Genomic DNA, 13,182 nt, shown 5'->3' on the forward strand with positions numbered 1-13,182 from the left:
GGTGTTGGTTGTGTTGATGTGTTTGTAGTTGTTGAAATTGGAGTACCGATGGTAGAGTGGTGGAGGAGTGAAGAAGGGAGAAAGAGACGAGGAGATACGAGCCTTATATGCTGGGCCAGAGCAGCGAGATGGCGACTTTAAGCAGTGAGGAAATTACTTTTCTGTAGCTACTAGTAGTTGTGGTGAGAGTGATAAGAAAAGGTGAAGGAGGGCTGGAAAGCAGCTTCACCTCGCTTTTAGTGGCCCAGTAGATTACTGTGTGGCAGCATATGGTGCAAGTGAGTTTAGCTTAACAAGGACACCACGTGTCTAGGCAGCCATATCCATAGGTGCGAGGCATTTTGCCTGCGCTGGACGTCAAGTGGTATCGTTGAGTTCCCGAAAAGCTTGGCGTGGTTGACGACGAGACTTCTCTGGTTATGCTATCGAAAGTCAAGCTCGATTACCACAGAACATTGCGGATATCTTCCGGTCTATTCTCGAGTCGATTAAAGTTGACGGGGCATAGGCCAGCGTACGAAGAAGCTATATCCTACGTACTTCTTTACCCAGCAATTCGGGTCTCTCCACGTCCAGCTCATCCCTCAAGGCTGCGTATAGCGAATCTCCTAGAATAATGGACAGTCCCAAACTCCAGACCAGCGTGATGGCATAGAAGAAGTTGGCGTTTCCCGATCCTGCGTAAATCCAAAGATGGTAGAAGGCAGGGCCCAAGAACGATGTGTATAAGATAGCGGACGAAGCCAAGAACGTGTAGCGCATGACTGGGATACAGTTAGTATTGCTACATGAGTTTGAAAGAAAGTAACACTCACGAGGGAACAGATGACGGAACATGGGTACCAAGGACAGGTAGAGCGCAGCATCCGCTATGCTCGGGTATGGTGTGAAAATGGCGAACACGCCGGTCAAGCTGCAAGCAACGAACAATGGCTGCTTGTGAAGGCGAATGGTAAGACCTGGCATATACGACGCGGCGTGTAGCCAGAATACGCCGAGAAAGAACTCGCGGAAAGAGTCGAACATCTCGATGAAGAAGTACCACCATAAACCAACATTCGGCGTAAGGTCAGGTAGTAAGAGACGCACACCGTAAGTCGCCGAGAGAAAGTCCCACGAGCCCGTCAAGAACGCAGACCCAGAGAGCAAGACGCCTATTGCGCCCGCGATACCAAGAGTATGGATTGTGACGAAGGATGCGACATCTGGCGCGGCCTTTCTCTTCAAAGTCTTCGCATCATAGAGGAGAACCATGAGCGGGGGGAACAGGAGTATTGGGTGCATGGCGAAGTACGATGCGAAAGCCGTGGCCAGTATGAAGGTGAAGCTGGCCCCTTGGGACGCCTTAGCCATGGCCGTGAGGATGAAGAGGTTAGTGAGGGCCGAGGTGGAGCGCGCGACGCAGGTTAGAACTGTAAAGGGATTGAACAGAAAGCTGGAAGATGTCAGTGTAAATCATACAGAGGGGTGTAGTATTCCTACCCTGCTGCAATAGCCACACTACTCCATCTCAAGTCCTTCCGCGGGGAAGCGAACAGGCGCGTGACTGACGCGAAGCCGCTCTCTGCCACCTGAGCCAGGGCATTTGCGCTTAGTAAGTCGACGATGGTATAGAAGATGTTGGTCGCCAGCGGGGCATGGGCCGGGTTGGGGAAGAGGGAGAAGAGCGGCAGCAGGAGGGGTGCCTGGTGGTATACGCCGCCGTCGTAGGGAGAGACATTGTGGGTGTAGAGGAAGACGCCCTCTTGCACTGGTGGGTGTCAGTAATGCTATACACAGAGCATGCCAGGTACACACATCTCTTGAAGCTCGTCACTGGTGTTGACACCTCGACACGTCCGGCGAGGAGGTCTGGCAGGGCGGGAAAGACAGTGAAGAGGAGCAGGCGCACGGCAGCGGCGGCTGCAAAGAGCAGCATCTTGTGCTGCGTGTCAATGGCCATGGTCACTCTGAGCTATGCACTCATTGGCTCCATGGCGGTTCTCGACACCTCGGCGCTGGAGTTCTGGCAAGATGCATGTCGGTGGACCCTGGTCGCGCTAACGCCGGATCCATGTCTGCTAGTTGGCCGCATCTCTAACTTTTTTGCGCCCGCCAAAAGTTCGACCGTCTGCACCGACAGAATCGCGATTTGATCCTCTCTCTACAATGGCTGGTCGCTCAAAAAAGAAGGGTGCGCATCACCGTCAATCATCGAGAGAATTATTTTGCTAATCCATTTACAGGCACCTCCGGTGCGGCCAAGAACTACATCACCCGCACGCGCGCCGTGAAGAAGCTTCAGATCTCGCTCCCCGACTTCAGACGACTATGCATCTTCAAGGGAATCTACCCCCGTGAGCCGCGCAACAAGAAGAAGGTCTCGAGGGGCTCGACCGCCGGCACCACCTTCTACTACACCAAGGATATCCAGTACCTGCTCCACGAGCCGCTGCTGGCCAAGTTCCGCGAGCACAAGGCTGTCGCAAAGAAGATCGGTCGCGCTCTCGGTCGCGGCGAGTCCGGCGATGCATCGCGCCTCGAGAAGAACCTCATGCCCAAGGTCAAGCTCGACCACATCATCAAAGAGCGCTACCCTACCTTCGTCGACGCCCTGCGCGACCTCGACGATGCCCTCTCCATGCTGTTCCTCTTCGCCAACCTCCCCTCCAGCGACCACGTCCCCGCTAAGACCATCGCCCTTTGCCAGCGACTGACCCGCGAGTTCGAGCACTACGTAATCACCTCCCACGCCCTCCGCAAGTCCTTCCTCTCCATCAAGGGTATCTACTACCAGGCGACAATCCAAGGTCAGGACATTCTCTGGCTGGTACCATACAGGTTCGTTCAGCGAACAGGTGGCGACATCGATTTCAGGATCATGGGCACTTTCGTCGAGTTCTACACGACCCTCCTCGGCTTTGTCAACTACCGCCTCTACACTTCGGTCGGCTTGGTCTACCCTCCCAAGTTCAACGCAAAGAGCGACGAGCAGGGTGGTGAGCTTGCTGCATTCCAGCTTGAGGGCAAGGCCACCGCTACGAACGACGCAAACGGCCACGATGAGAATGGTGCGGTTAACCCCGAGGCACAGGCGATTGCGGACAGGCTTGCAGCTATGCCCGATGCTGAAGAAGAGGAGAGCATCACTGCCGTAGCCAAGGTAGCCAATGAAGACGACGAAGAGGAGGCCAACGACGAGATTGACAAGTTCGAGCCGACTGCGCCCGATGCCGATATCCTGCCCCAGCCCCAAGCAAGCAGCGCCGAAATCGCATCCTTATTCGCGCCCTTCACCTTCTACCTGGCACGAGAGACACCCAGAGCATCGCTCGAGTTCATACTGAAGGCATTCGGCTGCAAGAGAGTGGGTTGGGACGGAACGCTAGGCGATGGCGCTTTCACAACCAACGAGTCGGACCCGAACATCACACATCAGATCGTCGATCGACCTGCGCTTTCCAACGGTGCTCCTGCACAGGAGGACGGTGCTGCTGCTCCCAAGGCCCAATGGCCATACTCGATGATGCCTGGACGCACCTACGTTCAGCCACAGTGGGTATGGGACAGCATAAACCAGGGCAAGCTGTTGCGACCAGACCACTACGCCCCTGGCGCAGATCTGCCTCCCCATCTCAGTCCTTGGGTCAAGCCAAAGAAGGGCGAATACGACCCCAACCTGCCCCTCGCGGCACAACAACCAGAGGGCGAGGCTGAGGCGTTTGAGGACGATGACGAGGAGGCCACTTTCGACGTCGATGGAGACGAAGACATGGACGCCATCGTTGACCGTGAAGGCTCAGTGGAAGTTGGCGAGGGCATGGATGTCGCTGACGACTCTGAAGACGACAGCGATGACGACGAATCAGATGAAGCTGGCGCGGGTGGTGAAGAGTTTGACGGCTTTGACTCCGATGCCGAGTCGGACATCTCAGAAGGAGAGGCTGCCCGTCTTCAGCACCAGCGTGAACTGGAAGCTGAGGCCACTGGCAAGAAGCTCGAGGTCAAGAAGCCGACCAAGAAAGAGGAGAACGCTGTCATCCGCAAAAAGGCAGAGAAGAAGAAGCGCGCTGAAGAGGAGGAGCGCGAGAGGCAAAAGATGATGTTGTCCAACAAGAAGCGCAAGCTGCTTAAGCGTATCGAATACGGAGAGAACAAGCGCGAAAACGAGTCTGAGAACCTGCGCAGAAAGCGTGCGAAGGTTGAGAAGGCCAAGGCTGCTGCTGAGGCCCTGTAGGTTCGAGTATGTGTATATGATGCATCAAAAGCTTAGGCCGGCGTTCTTTGGGCAGGAGTTTGGCGCGCTTAACGAACCTCTATATGCTGCATGTAGTAAATCGATACCTTTTCTGGCTCTACATCATGGCCGTAGCTGTTGCACATCCATCCCCAACCAATCTGCTGTGATCGGCTGGTTGGGACGCACGGACTGGGGCTGCCAGATGCGTGGCGCAGCCATCTTTGACCCAAAGGACATGATGAACACTCGATGACTCAACCAGAGGATATATGAACCATGGCTGCACCCATATTGCACTTGGTCTCTAACGTTCAACTGCAAGCCCATACGATCAATACATGCCCAATCCAACAGCATGTAGCCACGCCCACTAGTCCGCGAATATTGACAATGGTAGACCAGGGCCGCGATCCAAATTCGACCATAGTTGACATCGCAATAACGACAATGCTCAACCTGGACAACAAGACATGAAATAACTCTGCTTTCCTGCGCGTCAGGTTAACTTTCATCACCGTATGTCGACACCACAAGAACACCCTCTTTCGGCTCTTCCCACAAAGACGTCGCAAGAGCACGCAACACGCCGCAGATCAACTCAAACACAAAGAACCAAGTCGAAAAGATGAATCGATAACAAGACCCGCCGTCGTTCTCGATCTGCTCCACGGACAAAAACCTAGATCCACCATCGTCGCCGCTACCTAAAAGCGCAAAGTGCCGAGCCGCTGCCGAATAGCACCACCTTCCGGAAAAATTGTGCATGTCCAATTTTGCTCACTTTAGAACTTTCAGTGGCATAGAAGTTTGAGAAGGTATAGAGACTCTTTCAAGCAGTATGGAAGCGAGGCTGACACAGAAAGACCAACTGGGGTCACTGCTTTCACCTGGGGCAACAGGCTGCGCTGTCACGTGATCGCGCGTTCGCTCCGGCAAGAAGCTTGGTTGCTATTGTGGTATCGAGACAATAGGCTCGGTTGTGGTCACCCAGCTGCTGCTTGGAGTTGGTATCGATCGTGATCTTAGGACTACATCTGCTCCTACTACCCATACGTTTATTTTCCTATACTCGACACAGCGATCTGAAGTCGGCAATACCTCTCATCGGACGTCACGTTCAACATCCAAAAACCAACGTATCCGGCAAAAGGCCACAGAACCTCACATCCTACAACCAGCCATGGCAACGTCACCACCAACCCCCCTCTTCCCCTCCCTCCCCCCAGAACTCCGCAACGAAATATACGCCTACCTCTCCCAACCAACCTCCACCTCCACGCCTACAAACAGCCACCTTCCCCTCGGCCTCAAGACCTTCATCTGCAAACACACAACCACAACCCTCCTCCCCATCCACCACAGCACCCCCAGCCTCCTCTCCCTGGACCCCACCCTCATCCCCGAAAGCCGCGAATACGCCTCCTACCTCCTCTCCAACAGCCTAACTCTCCTCTTCTCCATCCACTTCCGCGGCCGCATAAACACCTTCGTCCCTTCAGACTGGGACAAGAAAATCCAAGCCCCTTTACGCAAACTGGCTAAATCCTTTCCGTGGCTGCGCAAAGTGAGTCGGTATGAAGTGCAGATACTGTGGGAGCCGGTTGATGGGGCGCTGAAGAGTAAAGGGGGGAAGAGGTGTGCGGGGGATGTTTGTGCGGGGTTGGTGAGGGGGGTTACGGGGTTGATAGATGGGGAGGTGGGGAGGAAGAAGGGGTGGTTGGGGGTGGGTGTCAATCTGGATCATGGGTTTGCGGTTGGGAATGCTTTTTCGGACACGAAATTCGGACTGAATAAGTTTCTTGGCGAGGAGTTGGGGTTTAGGAGGGTGGTGAGGGAGGTGAGGAAGACGGGGATTCCGCACCACAGGGGGCCTGAGCCTCTTCATCCGGCTTTTCGTGCGGTGGAGAAGGTGGGCACGCCGGAGGAGAAGAGGTTGATTGTGTTGGGCGAGGGGAGCGTGGGGTGGTCTGACTTAACGAAGGGGCCGCTGGTTGTGAGGAGGACTACGGGCGTGGGGCTGAACGGGTCTACGACGCAGTTGGGTAAAGACGAGATGGACTTCCCCATGTGTCATCTCATGGCGGAATGTGTTAAGATGTAGCGAAGACTACGATGCAACATCAAGATTTCTACGAATGGCTATTGCTCATCCCACTAGCTACCAATAAGTTTGTTCTGGCTGGCGCAGTAACGATGGAAGTCGGTTGCCACATACATAACTACAGACTTTCCAAATTACACTATCTTGCCATCCAACACCCCGTTCCCAGCTCCGAGTACAACTTCTTCCTATGCTCCCCTACTCCGACACTCCCATCTACCTGGCCATCTATCCCACCTCTCTTCTTCCCCTCTCCTCCAACTCCCCTCTCCTCCAACTCCCCATCCACCACTATCCCATCCTCCAATCCTCTTCTTACGCCCAAGCTCCCACCAAGCTCATCAAAAAGGCCCCAAGGAACACAAGCAAACAAGCATACACCCTACGCTTTCCCTTGAGCACCTTCCAACTCTCGTCGCTCAGGAAGTCCTCCGACATGAGTTCCACAAGCGAGGCGAAGACGAGGAATCCAGCCGAGATAGCGTTCATGATACCGACGACGAGGAGACCGACTTCAGAGTCGGGTGAGTACAAAGTGTGTGTTGCTATGCCGATTGCCATGCCGCCGGGTGTGCTGGGTATTATGTTAACGGGACGGAATAGATGTGGATGGAAGGAGGACTTACGTGCAACCATACGCGAGAGCCATAAGCCAGGGCTGTGCAGCGCGTGGCTTCCATTTGATGTCGGCGATACGTACACCGAGGGCAAGACCTTCGAACGTTTCTATCAAAGTCAGCATACAGACACGTTCGGTTTAGAGGGGTGACCTACGATGAAATACGATAGCGATCAGTAGCACGGTGAAGTCGTTACCAACTGAAACAGCGAGCGACATTCCAATGAAGATGCTGTGGAACAAGATACCCATCTCCAGGAGAAATACCTGCATAATGGCTTTCTTGTGAATTTGCTCAGGCGTAAGGACATGGTCGTGCTCCCCGGTCTCTTGATCCTCCTCAATAGCATACTCTTCGTTTGCTTCTTTGCTACGGGCGCCCGGGGTTTCCGCTTCAGATCCGCCCACAGATTCGATGGCATCGAGTCGCTGGCCATCCTCACGGTACCGGGAGAGCGTTCTACTAATGCTCCCGACTCTTCCACGCAAGACGCCGAGATCGCGGACTCGCATGCTGGTATCCGAGTAGGTTCTCTGCATTGCTGGTTGCGGTGGAGCAGGCGCTTCGTTCTCAGTCTTCGGTTCTTCCTTGCGGCGAGACACAGCCTCCGCACCCTCGTTACCACCGCAGACATGTTGGGCTGGAGAAAAGACCATTTCGATTAGGGTGACGAAGAAAACGCTAGCTAGCATAATCGCGCCCGGCATAGCCTGATAATCGGTTGTCCAAAAGCTCGACAGACAGGGGTCGTTCAGTGAGCCAAAAGCGGTAGGAAGTAAATGGACGAAGGCAGTCGCGACTAAGACACCGGTGCCGAAATGCTTCGCGCCGAAAAGGAAGGCAGGTGGGATGCGCAGGCGCGGAAACTTGAGGACGAGCATTGGGAAGGCACATCCAGTGCCTGAAACGAAAAGAATGATGAAAAGGCCGGCGACATGTAGGCCCAGATCGTAGTTGGGCTGGGCTTTGCCATCTTCGCAGGTACTTCGCCTGGGAAGACGCTGGGTTGTCGGCTCTGGGAATTCGATGTTAGTGTTGACGCTTTGACGCGATTCGAATGTTTCATCTCACCTTTTGGTAAGAAAAACTTGGGCGTGGACAGATTTCCGGTAGCATAGGAGATCAGCATCGAAGTGCAGATCACTGATACCAGCCACTTTACCCAGCTGAAGATAGTGGTGGTGAGGCCAGCTTGGTGCTCGCTCACGTGCGCGATTGTTCGGGTGCAAGGTCCTGCCAAAGAGTCAGCATCTCAGCCTCCATCGTTGAGTCATCACGAAGCTGTAACGAACCTTTTGGAGACCCTTTGACACCCTCGCCAGTGTGGCTTGGCTTTCTCTTCTCCATCTCTTGGCCATTGAATTCGTCGAGTTCACACCGCCGCAAACTCCGCGTGCCGCTGCGCAGTCGATCTGCTTCCCCCAATTCTCTTGCGTTCGCGATGCCGTTCAGATCCTCGCAAGTCGTCAGATCAGCAGCGAAATGTGGCGGATTCTGATTCCATCCTGGGTTCCAGAGCACTTCGTCATCGGTTCTGGAAGGGCAGTTCATTTTGGGACCTCGGTTGCCAAGCTCTCCTTTCCGGTCGTGGAGACGATCAAAGGTGCGTTCGGTGGTAGTGACAGCGGTCTAGTCCAGTGGAGCGCGAACGACGAGTTAATATGTTCGAAGGATGACGTGGAGATCACTGGTGATGGAAATAGTCGGGAACATATGACAATCCCAAAGAACTAGCAGTGGTCACTATGGTCGGTTAGCGGCTCTTCCGTCTTGTCGTTGCCCAAACAGAAGCCAGCGCCGAGTGCCAAGACGACCGACCCCAGGCCCGCCACGCGACAACGGCCGAACGGGTGCTCCTTCTTTTGATGGGTCTTGTGTACATCAGCTGTCACTGTTTCAAACTTCATCTTTTGGAGATAATGTATAGCTATGTTTGTTCTCGTCATTTTGTCAACAGCTGCGACCACTGCGACCGGATGTTCGGCTTGCGCTTCGACACGTAATGATGCGCGGCCGGTGGAGATCACGAAGAAGATCGGATCCGATGTTGCCCGAAGTAGAGCGATGAGTACCCAGCCGTGCAGCCGATGCCGAAGCGGTAAAGTCTGGGGTAGTCTGGGCCATGTAGTACTCTCAATGCTGACTACAATATGCAAAATTATCTCTCGTTTGGATAATACATGCTGGCGTTGCTTTCAACCTTGGAAGCAAGACCTTGGAAGAGACGAGATCCATATCGTGATCTCTCGAAAGGGGAATTTTCTTCAGCGGGCGAGTGAGCACGCGACCTGCGATCAGCCTAAGCCACGTCTATTCAAAGTCTGAGTAGGTGGTCCAAGACGTGTAATGTATGATATATGCAATTCTTTAAACGACTTTTAACGCGTGTTGAAGCGTTTTCTCATCTCTGTGGTGTCTATGGGTATCTCTCTTCACTGCGCTGTGGTCGTTTCCAACACTTCCAGCGCACCGCCAACCAGGTGCAAGCTTCCAGTCACCAGCACCATGACTTCTGCATCAGCCCCGGCTTCCTTGGCGTAGTCTTGAGCCACCTTTCGTGCGGTTACGACTGCCTCTTCGATCGTGCGCAGCACATGCACTTCTGCAGTGCTGTCTATCTCAGACCATGTGTTCGCGAGCGCCTTCTGGACTGCCAGCGTGTCTACGTCCTGCTGATTGGTGTTTATCGAAACGAGGTCAGGCTTGTACCCCTCGCTGAATGTTTGGTTGGTCGTAAAGATGACATGAGTGAAAGGAGACTGTGATCCCGAAGTGATGCCGCTCTGTAGGGCTGTATACAAGGCTTTGGCAAGCGCATTCGCGTCTCGTGTCTGTTGGTTGAAGATCAATATCCGAGGGACCTTGTATTGAGAAGTGGCAGTGGAAGTCGCCAGTGTTATCTGCTCCGCGAACCATTTGCCAGTGACCTCTATGCTTTCCATAGTGTGGGCTCCGTCGATATGCCATGCGACGTTGGTTTCGCGTCTGATCTCGCATCTACCAGCCCATCGCACTTGTTCCAGACCGCGAATGAACTCAGAGGGGAGCTCAATATGCGGAACAATGGTTGGGTCGGGTACAGAAGTGTGCCCAAGTGCTCGCAGATGCGCCGCCGCGGCAGCTATCGCCACGGACGCGTTGATCTTCTGGAAGGCTGCACCTAGCCCAAGCTTAATCTCGTTGTTCGCTAAAGCTGGATGCACATCAATAGTGTGTAGCTTCGTGCCCTTCGCGGCTGCCCGCTCTTCCAAGACTGTCATAGCCTCCTCCTTCTGGCGCACCGTAAATGCGGTACTGCCTTCCTTAAAGATCCCGGCTTTGTGCCAGGCTATTTCGGGAAGCGTAGAACCAAGCATCGCTGTATGATCTATTCCTAGAGTTGTGACGGCTGTGACGGTGGGTTTCGTGAGGATGTTCGTGCTGTCGAACTCGCCGCCAATTCCACATTCGATGACAGCCGAGTCCACACCCTCCTTCAGGTATGCGTGTAGCGCCATAAGCGTCAAATAGCGGAAGTATACTGGCTTCGTAGGGACTTCTGCTGGCGCATTCTCCGCCTTCGCCGCTGCTTCCAGCTTGTCCCACACCTCGAAGAAGTATTTTGCGAACTTCTCCTCTGATATCGGTTCATTATCGATCTGTATGCGCTCGCGTACGAATCGTAGATGTGGGGAGGTATAGAGACCGATTTTCGAGGGTGGGGTCTGCGCGTCGCTGGGGGGCGTGTATTGTGATAGGATAGACGAGATGAAAGCGCTGGTAGAGCCTTTGCCTTTCGTACCGGCGATGTGTATAGGCTTCAACCGGTCGAACTCTGAGGGCTGAATGCTTCGTCAGTCGCGGTCTTCGGGTGGGGTCAGTGGGAGCCGCACACCTCATATCCAGCTTTGCGACACCATTCGATCATCTCAGGTATCGCTTGTTGGTTCATACCCCGGCCAGACTTGCGAATCGCATCCACTATGGAGAAGTTGGACTGAAGCGTGTTGAGCGCGGCAACCGCAGCCTGTAATTATCAGCTCAACCCACAGGCGCACTTCTGCTGACCTACCGCATAGTCGCGCTTCTCCATTTTGGCTGCGCTGTGATAAGGACGAACGATTGGTGAAGCGCGCAAGAAGCACGTGCGTGTCCGGGCTATGAACATGAGGGCATCGCGATAGATGATTGAGAGGCTGTCTGACACTTTTGTTCGTGAGAATACCGCCGATAGCCGATGACGCATCAGCTCGGACCCTCGTTCTGAGATGCCTCAATGGGGCCTGCGATCCCCTGCATATTTCTCTACACCCTCCTTCACTACCAATTCGTCAAGGTTGTCAAGGCCAACGCTATAGTACAGCCCGTCTGCTCAAAGACTGGAATGGATGCCATAAGTTCAGACCCGTCACTTGCGCCAAATTACAACTTTGTCGTGCTGCATGCCGGGCAGTTCTTAATGCGTCAAAACGCCACTTGACGAGCAGTGAACGAAACACAGCTTTCCAATTGTATGCCTTTTCTCAGAGTCGCTGCCTTAGTCTCTGGACTTGATCTGCCTTCTGATTCGCAACAGGTAAACACGGTGGAACGCGTCTGGGAAAGCGTGGTTGTATTGTTGACATTAAAGTACGTGGTAGCGTGCATCAATTGACCTATTGTGAGATCAGGAAGCAATCCTATTGTTCGTCTCAAAGTTACTTCCGAGCACGCTCCACTGGATGCGATGTGATTGTCCGGTTGAAACACAATACCAGGGTTCAGCAAGAGCGATCCGGGCGCCGGAAGCAGTTTAGCTCCGTTGGTCCAAGCTCTCTCACTCGATCCATCCGTGGATCCTCGCCGACAGCCAATCCATTGTTTCCACCACAGTCAGCGCCTTTTATCAAACACTGCGCTTCTTCTTTCTCCTTCTCTTTTCCCCATTATCGCGCGGTACGAGAAAACTCATTGATTGACTTCACTACTCTCGTGGCGCATTCGAACACGTTCGCAGCTTCCCAGATTACGCGCCCCTGTCCGTGTCGCGTCGCTCTCACCAACGTCGCTCACCTCCCCTATCACAAACACACGCGCAGCCATGTCGGACTACTCTAAGATGAAGAACGACGAGCTGTCGGCGCTGCTCAAGGAGCGCAAGCTACCTCACACCGGCAAGAAGGCAGAGATGGTCGAGCGCCTGCAAAAAGACGACGAGAAGTCTGGCGAGAAGCCTGCCGCTGGCGCTGAAGATGAGATTGACTGGGACGACGAAGCTGATGATGCCGTTGCTGCACCAGCTGCTACCACCACAGCGACAGAAGAGACCGTCATTCCTAACGCAGAGATTGTCGCAAACGCTGGAGGTGAAGGCCAGCCACCGAACCCGCAAGCCGTACCTAACCAAGTCGCCGACATCGACCCCGCGCAAACCGACGACCTGACCATCGATCCGCCCGCGGAAGGCGCTACTGAAGCCAGCACAGAGCCCAAGCCAGAAGAGAAGAAGGAGCCCACTCCTGATTACACACGGGGTCTTGCTGCCACCAACCTCGACGAAGAGATTGAGAAGCGCAAGAAGCGCGCGTTGAAGTTTGGTACCAAGTTCGAGGACGATGAGGGTCTCAAGAAGCTGGAGCGCGCTAAGAAGTTCGGAGAGGTCGGTCCTCCCAAGGGTCTCGATGAAGCTCTCCCAGAGCGTCGCGAGAAGCGCCAACGAGAGGCCGGTGGTGACGAAGCTGGTAGCAACAAGCGTCGTGAGGGGCGCCGCGACGGCGGACGAGACGGAGGTCGTACTGGAGCTCGTGGAGGACGGAGAGACAACCGCCCTCGTAGCAGGGACAACCGCCCACGCGAGAACACACGCGAGAACAGGACTGGCGGTGGTCCTGGCGGAAGCTGGATGAGCGAGAAGGATAGGGCCGCTGCCGAGGCCAGGAAGGCCAAGTTCGCAAAGCCCACGGCTTGAGCTTGAAGACATAACAACGATTGTTTTCTGGATTTTAACTTCCGAGCGGCCGACGAGCGACCTCGAAGACGGACCTTCGATACGGCGCCTAGACTCGGACTCGGTGGAAGAGCTTGGACAGCACCGGCGCACTCCTTGTATAACATATTTTGCGGGCTACATTCTACCAATTTGCCGGACCATCTGCGATTGTCGCTTTTTCAGACACATCATGGATACATCAATTCAAAGCTCATTAATCTTCACCGCCGCCTCACCGTCTTCGCGGTCCACTCTTTGCATATACAGCTACTTGGACTTACATGGCGAGTCTTTA

At 54.3% G+C, this 13,182-nt stretch overlaps 5 protein-coding genes across 5 annotated transcripts; 2 read left to right on the forward strand and 3 right to left on the reverse strand.

The window, feature by feature from the left end:
• Nucleotides 1–525: 525 nt before the first annotated feature.
• Nucleotides 526–1,942, reverse strand: J4E90_006656 (uncharacterized protein; the record flags this gene model as incomplete). The annotated part of the gene is made up of 4 exons (XM_051436201.1): nucleotides 526–764; nucleotides 816–1,435; nucleotides 1,483–1,750; nucleotides 1,798–1,942. 4 exons carry the CDS (start codon nucleotides 1,940–1,942, stop codon nucleotides 526–528), a joined length of 1,272 nt encoding a protein of 423 aa, XP_051289995.1.
• Nucleotides 1,943–2,148: 206 nt separating this feature from the next.
• NOP7 (mRNA-binding ribosome synthesis protein nop7) lies at nucleotides 2,149–4,216 on the forward strand (the record flags this gene model as incomplete). Its single annotated transcript, XM_051436202.1, has 2 exons — nucleotides 2,149–2,173; nucleotides 2,226–4,216. 2 exons carry the CDS (start codon nucleotides 2,149–2,151, stop codon nucleotides 4,214–4,216), a joined length of 2,016 nt encoding a protein of 671 aa, XP_051289996.1.
• Nucleotides 4,217–6,635: 2,419 nt separating this feature from the next.
• Nucleotides 6,636–8,491, reverse strand: J4E90_006658 (uncharacterized protein; the record flags this gene model as incomplete). The annotated part of the gene is made up of 5 exons (XM_051436203.1): nucleotides 6,636–6,894; nucleotides 6,947–7,046; nucleotides 7,095–7,955; nucleotides 8,012–8,173; nucleotides 8,233–8,491. 5 exons carry the CDS (start codon nucleotides 8,489–8,491, stop codon nucleotides 6,636–6,638), a joined length of 1,641 nt encoding a protein of 546 aa, XP_051289997.1.
• An 881-nt stretch (nucleotides 8,492–9,372) lies between these two features.
• On the reverse strand, nucleotides 9,373–11,012 carry J4E90_006659 (uncharacterized protein; the record flags this gene model as incomplete). Its single annotated transcript, XM_051436204.1, has 3 exons — nucleotides 9,373–10,761; nucleotides 10,815–10,946; nucleotides 10,992–11,012. 3 exons carry the CDS (start codon nucleotides 11,010–11,012, stop codon nucleotides 9,373–9,375), a joined length of 1,542 nt encoding a protein of 513 aa, XP_051289998.1.
• Nucleotides 11,013–11,999: 987 nt separating this feature from the next.
• J4E90_006660 (uncharacterized protein) lies at nucleotides 12,000–12,866 on the forward strand (the record flags this gene model as incomplete). Its single annotated transcript, XM_051436205.1, has 1 exon — nucleotides 12,000–12,866. The coding sequence occupies one exon, from the start codon at nucleotides 12,000–12,002 to the stop codon at nucleotides 12,864–12,866; it is 867 nt and encodes a 288-aa protein (XP_051289999.1).
• Nucleotides 12,867–13,182: the final 316 nt, after the last annotated feature.

The sequence above is a fragment of the Alternaria incomplexa genome (assembly GCF_024043165.1).
Source record: "Alternaria incomplexa strain BMP 0042 chromosome Unknown scaffold_9, whole genome shotgun sequence".
Classification (NCBI taxonomy): domain Eukaryota; kingdom Fungi; phylum Ascomycota; class Dothideomycetes; order Pleosporales; family Pleosporaceae; genus Alternaria; species Alternaria incomplexa.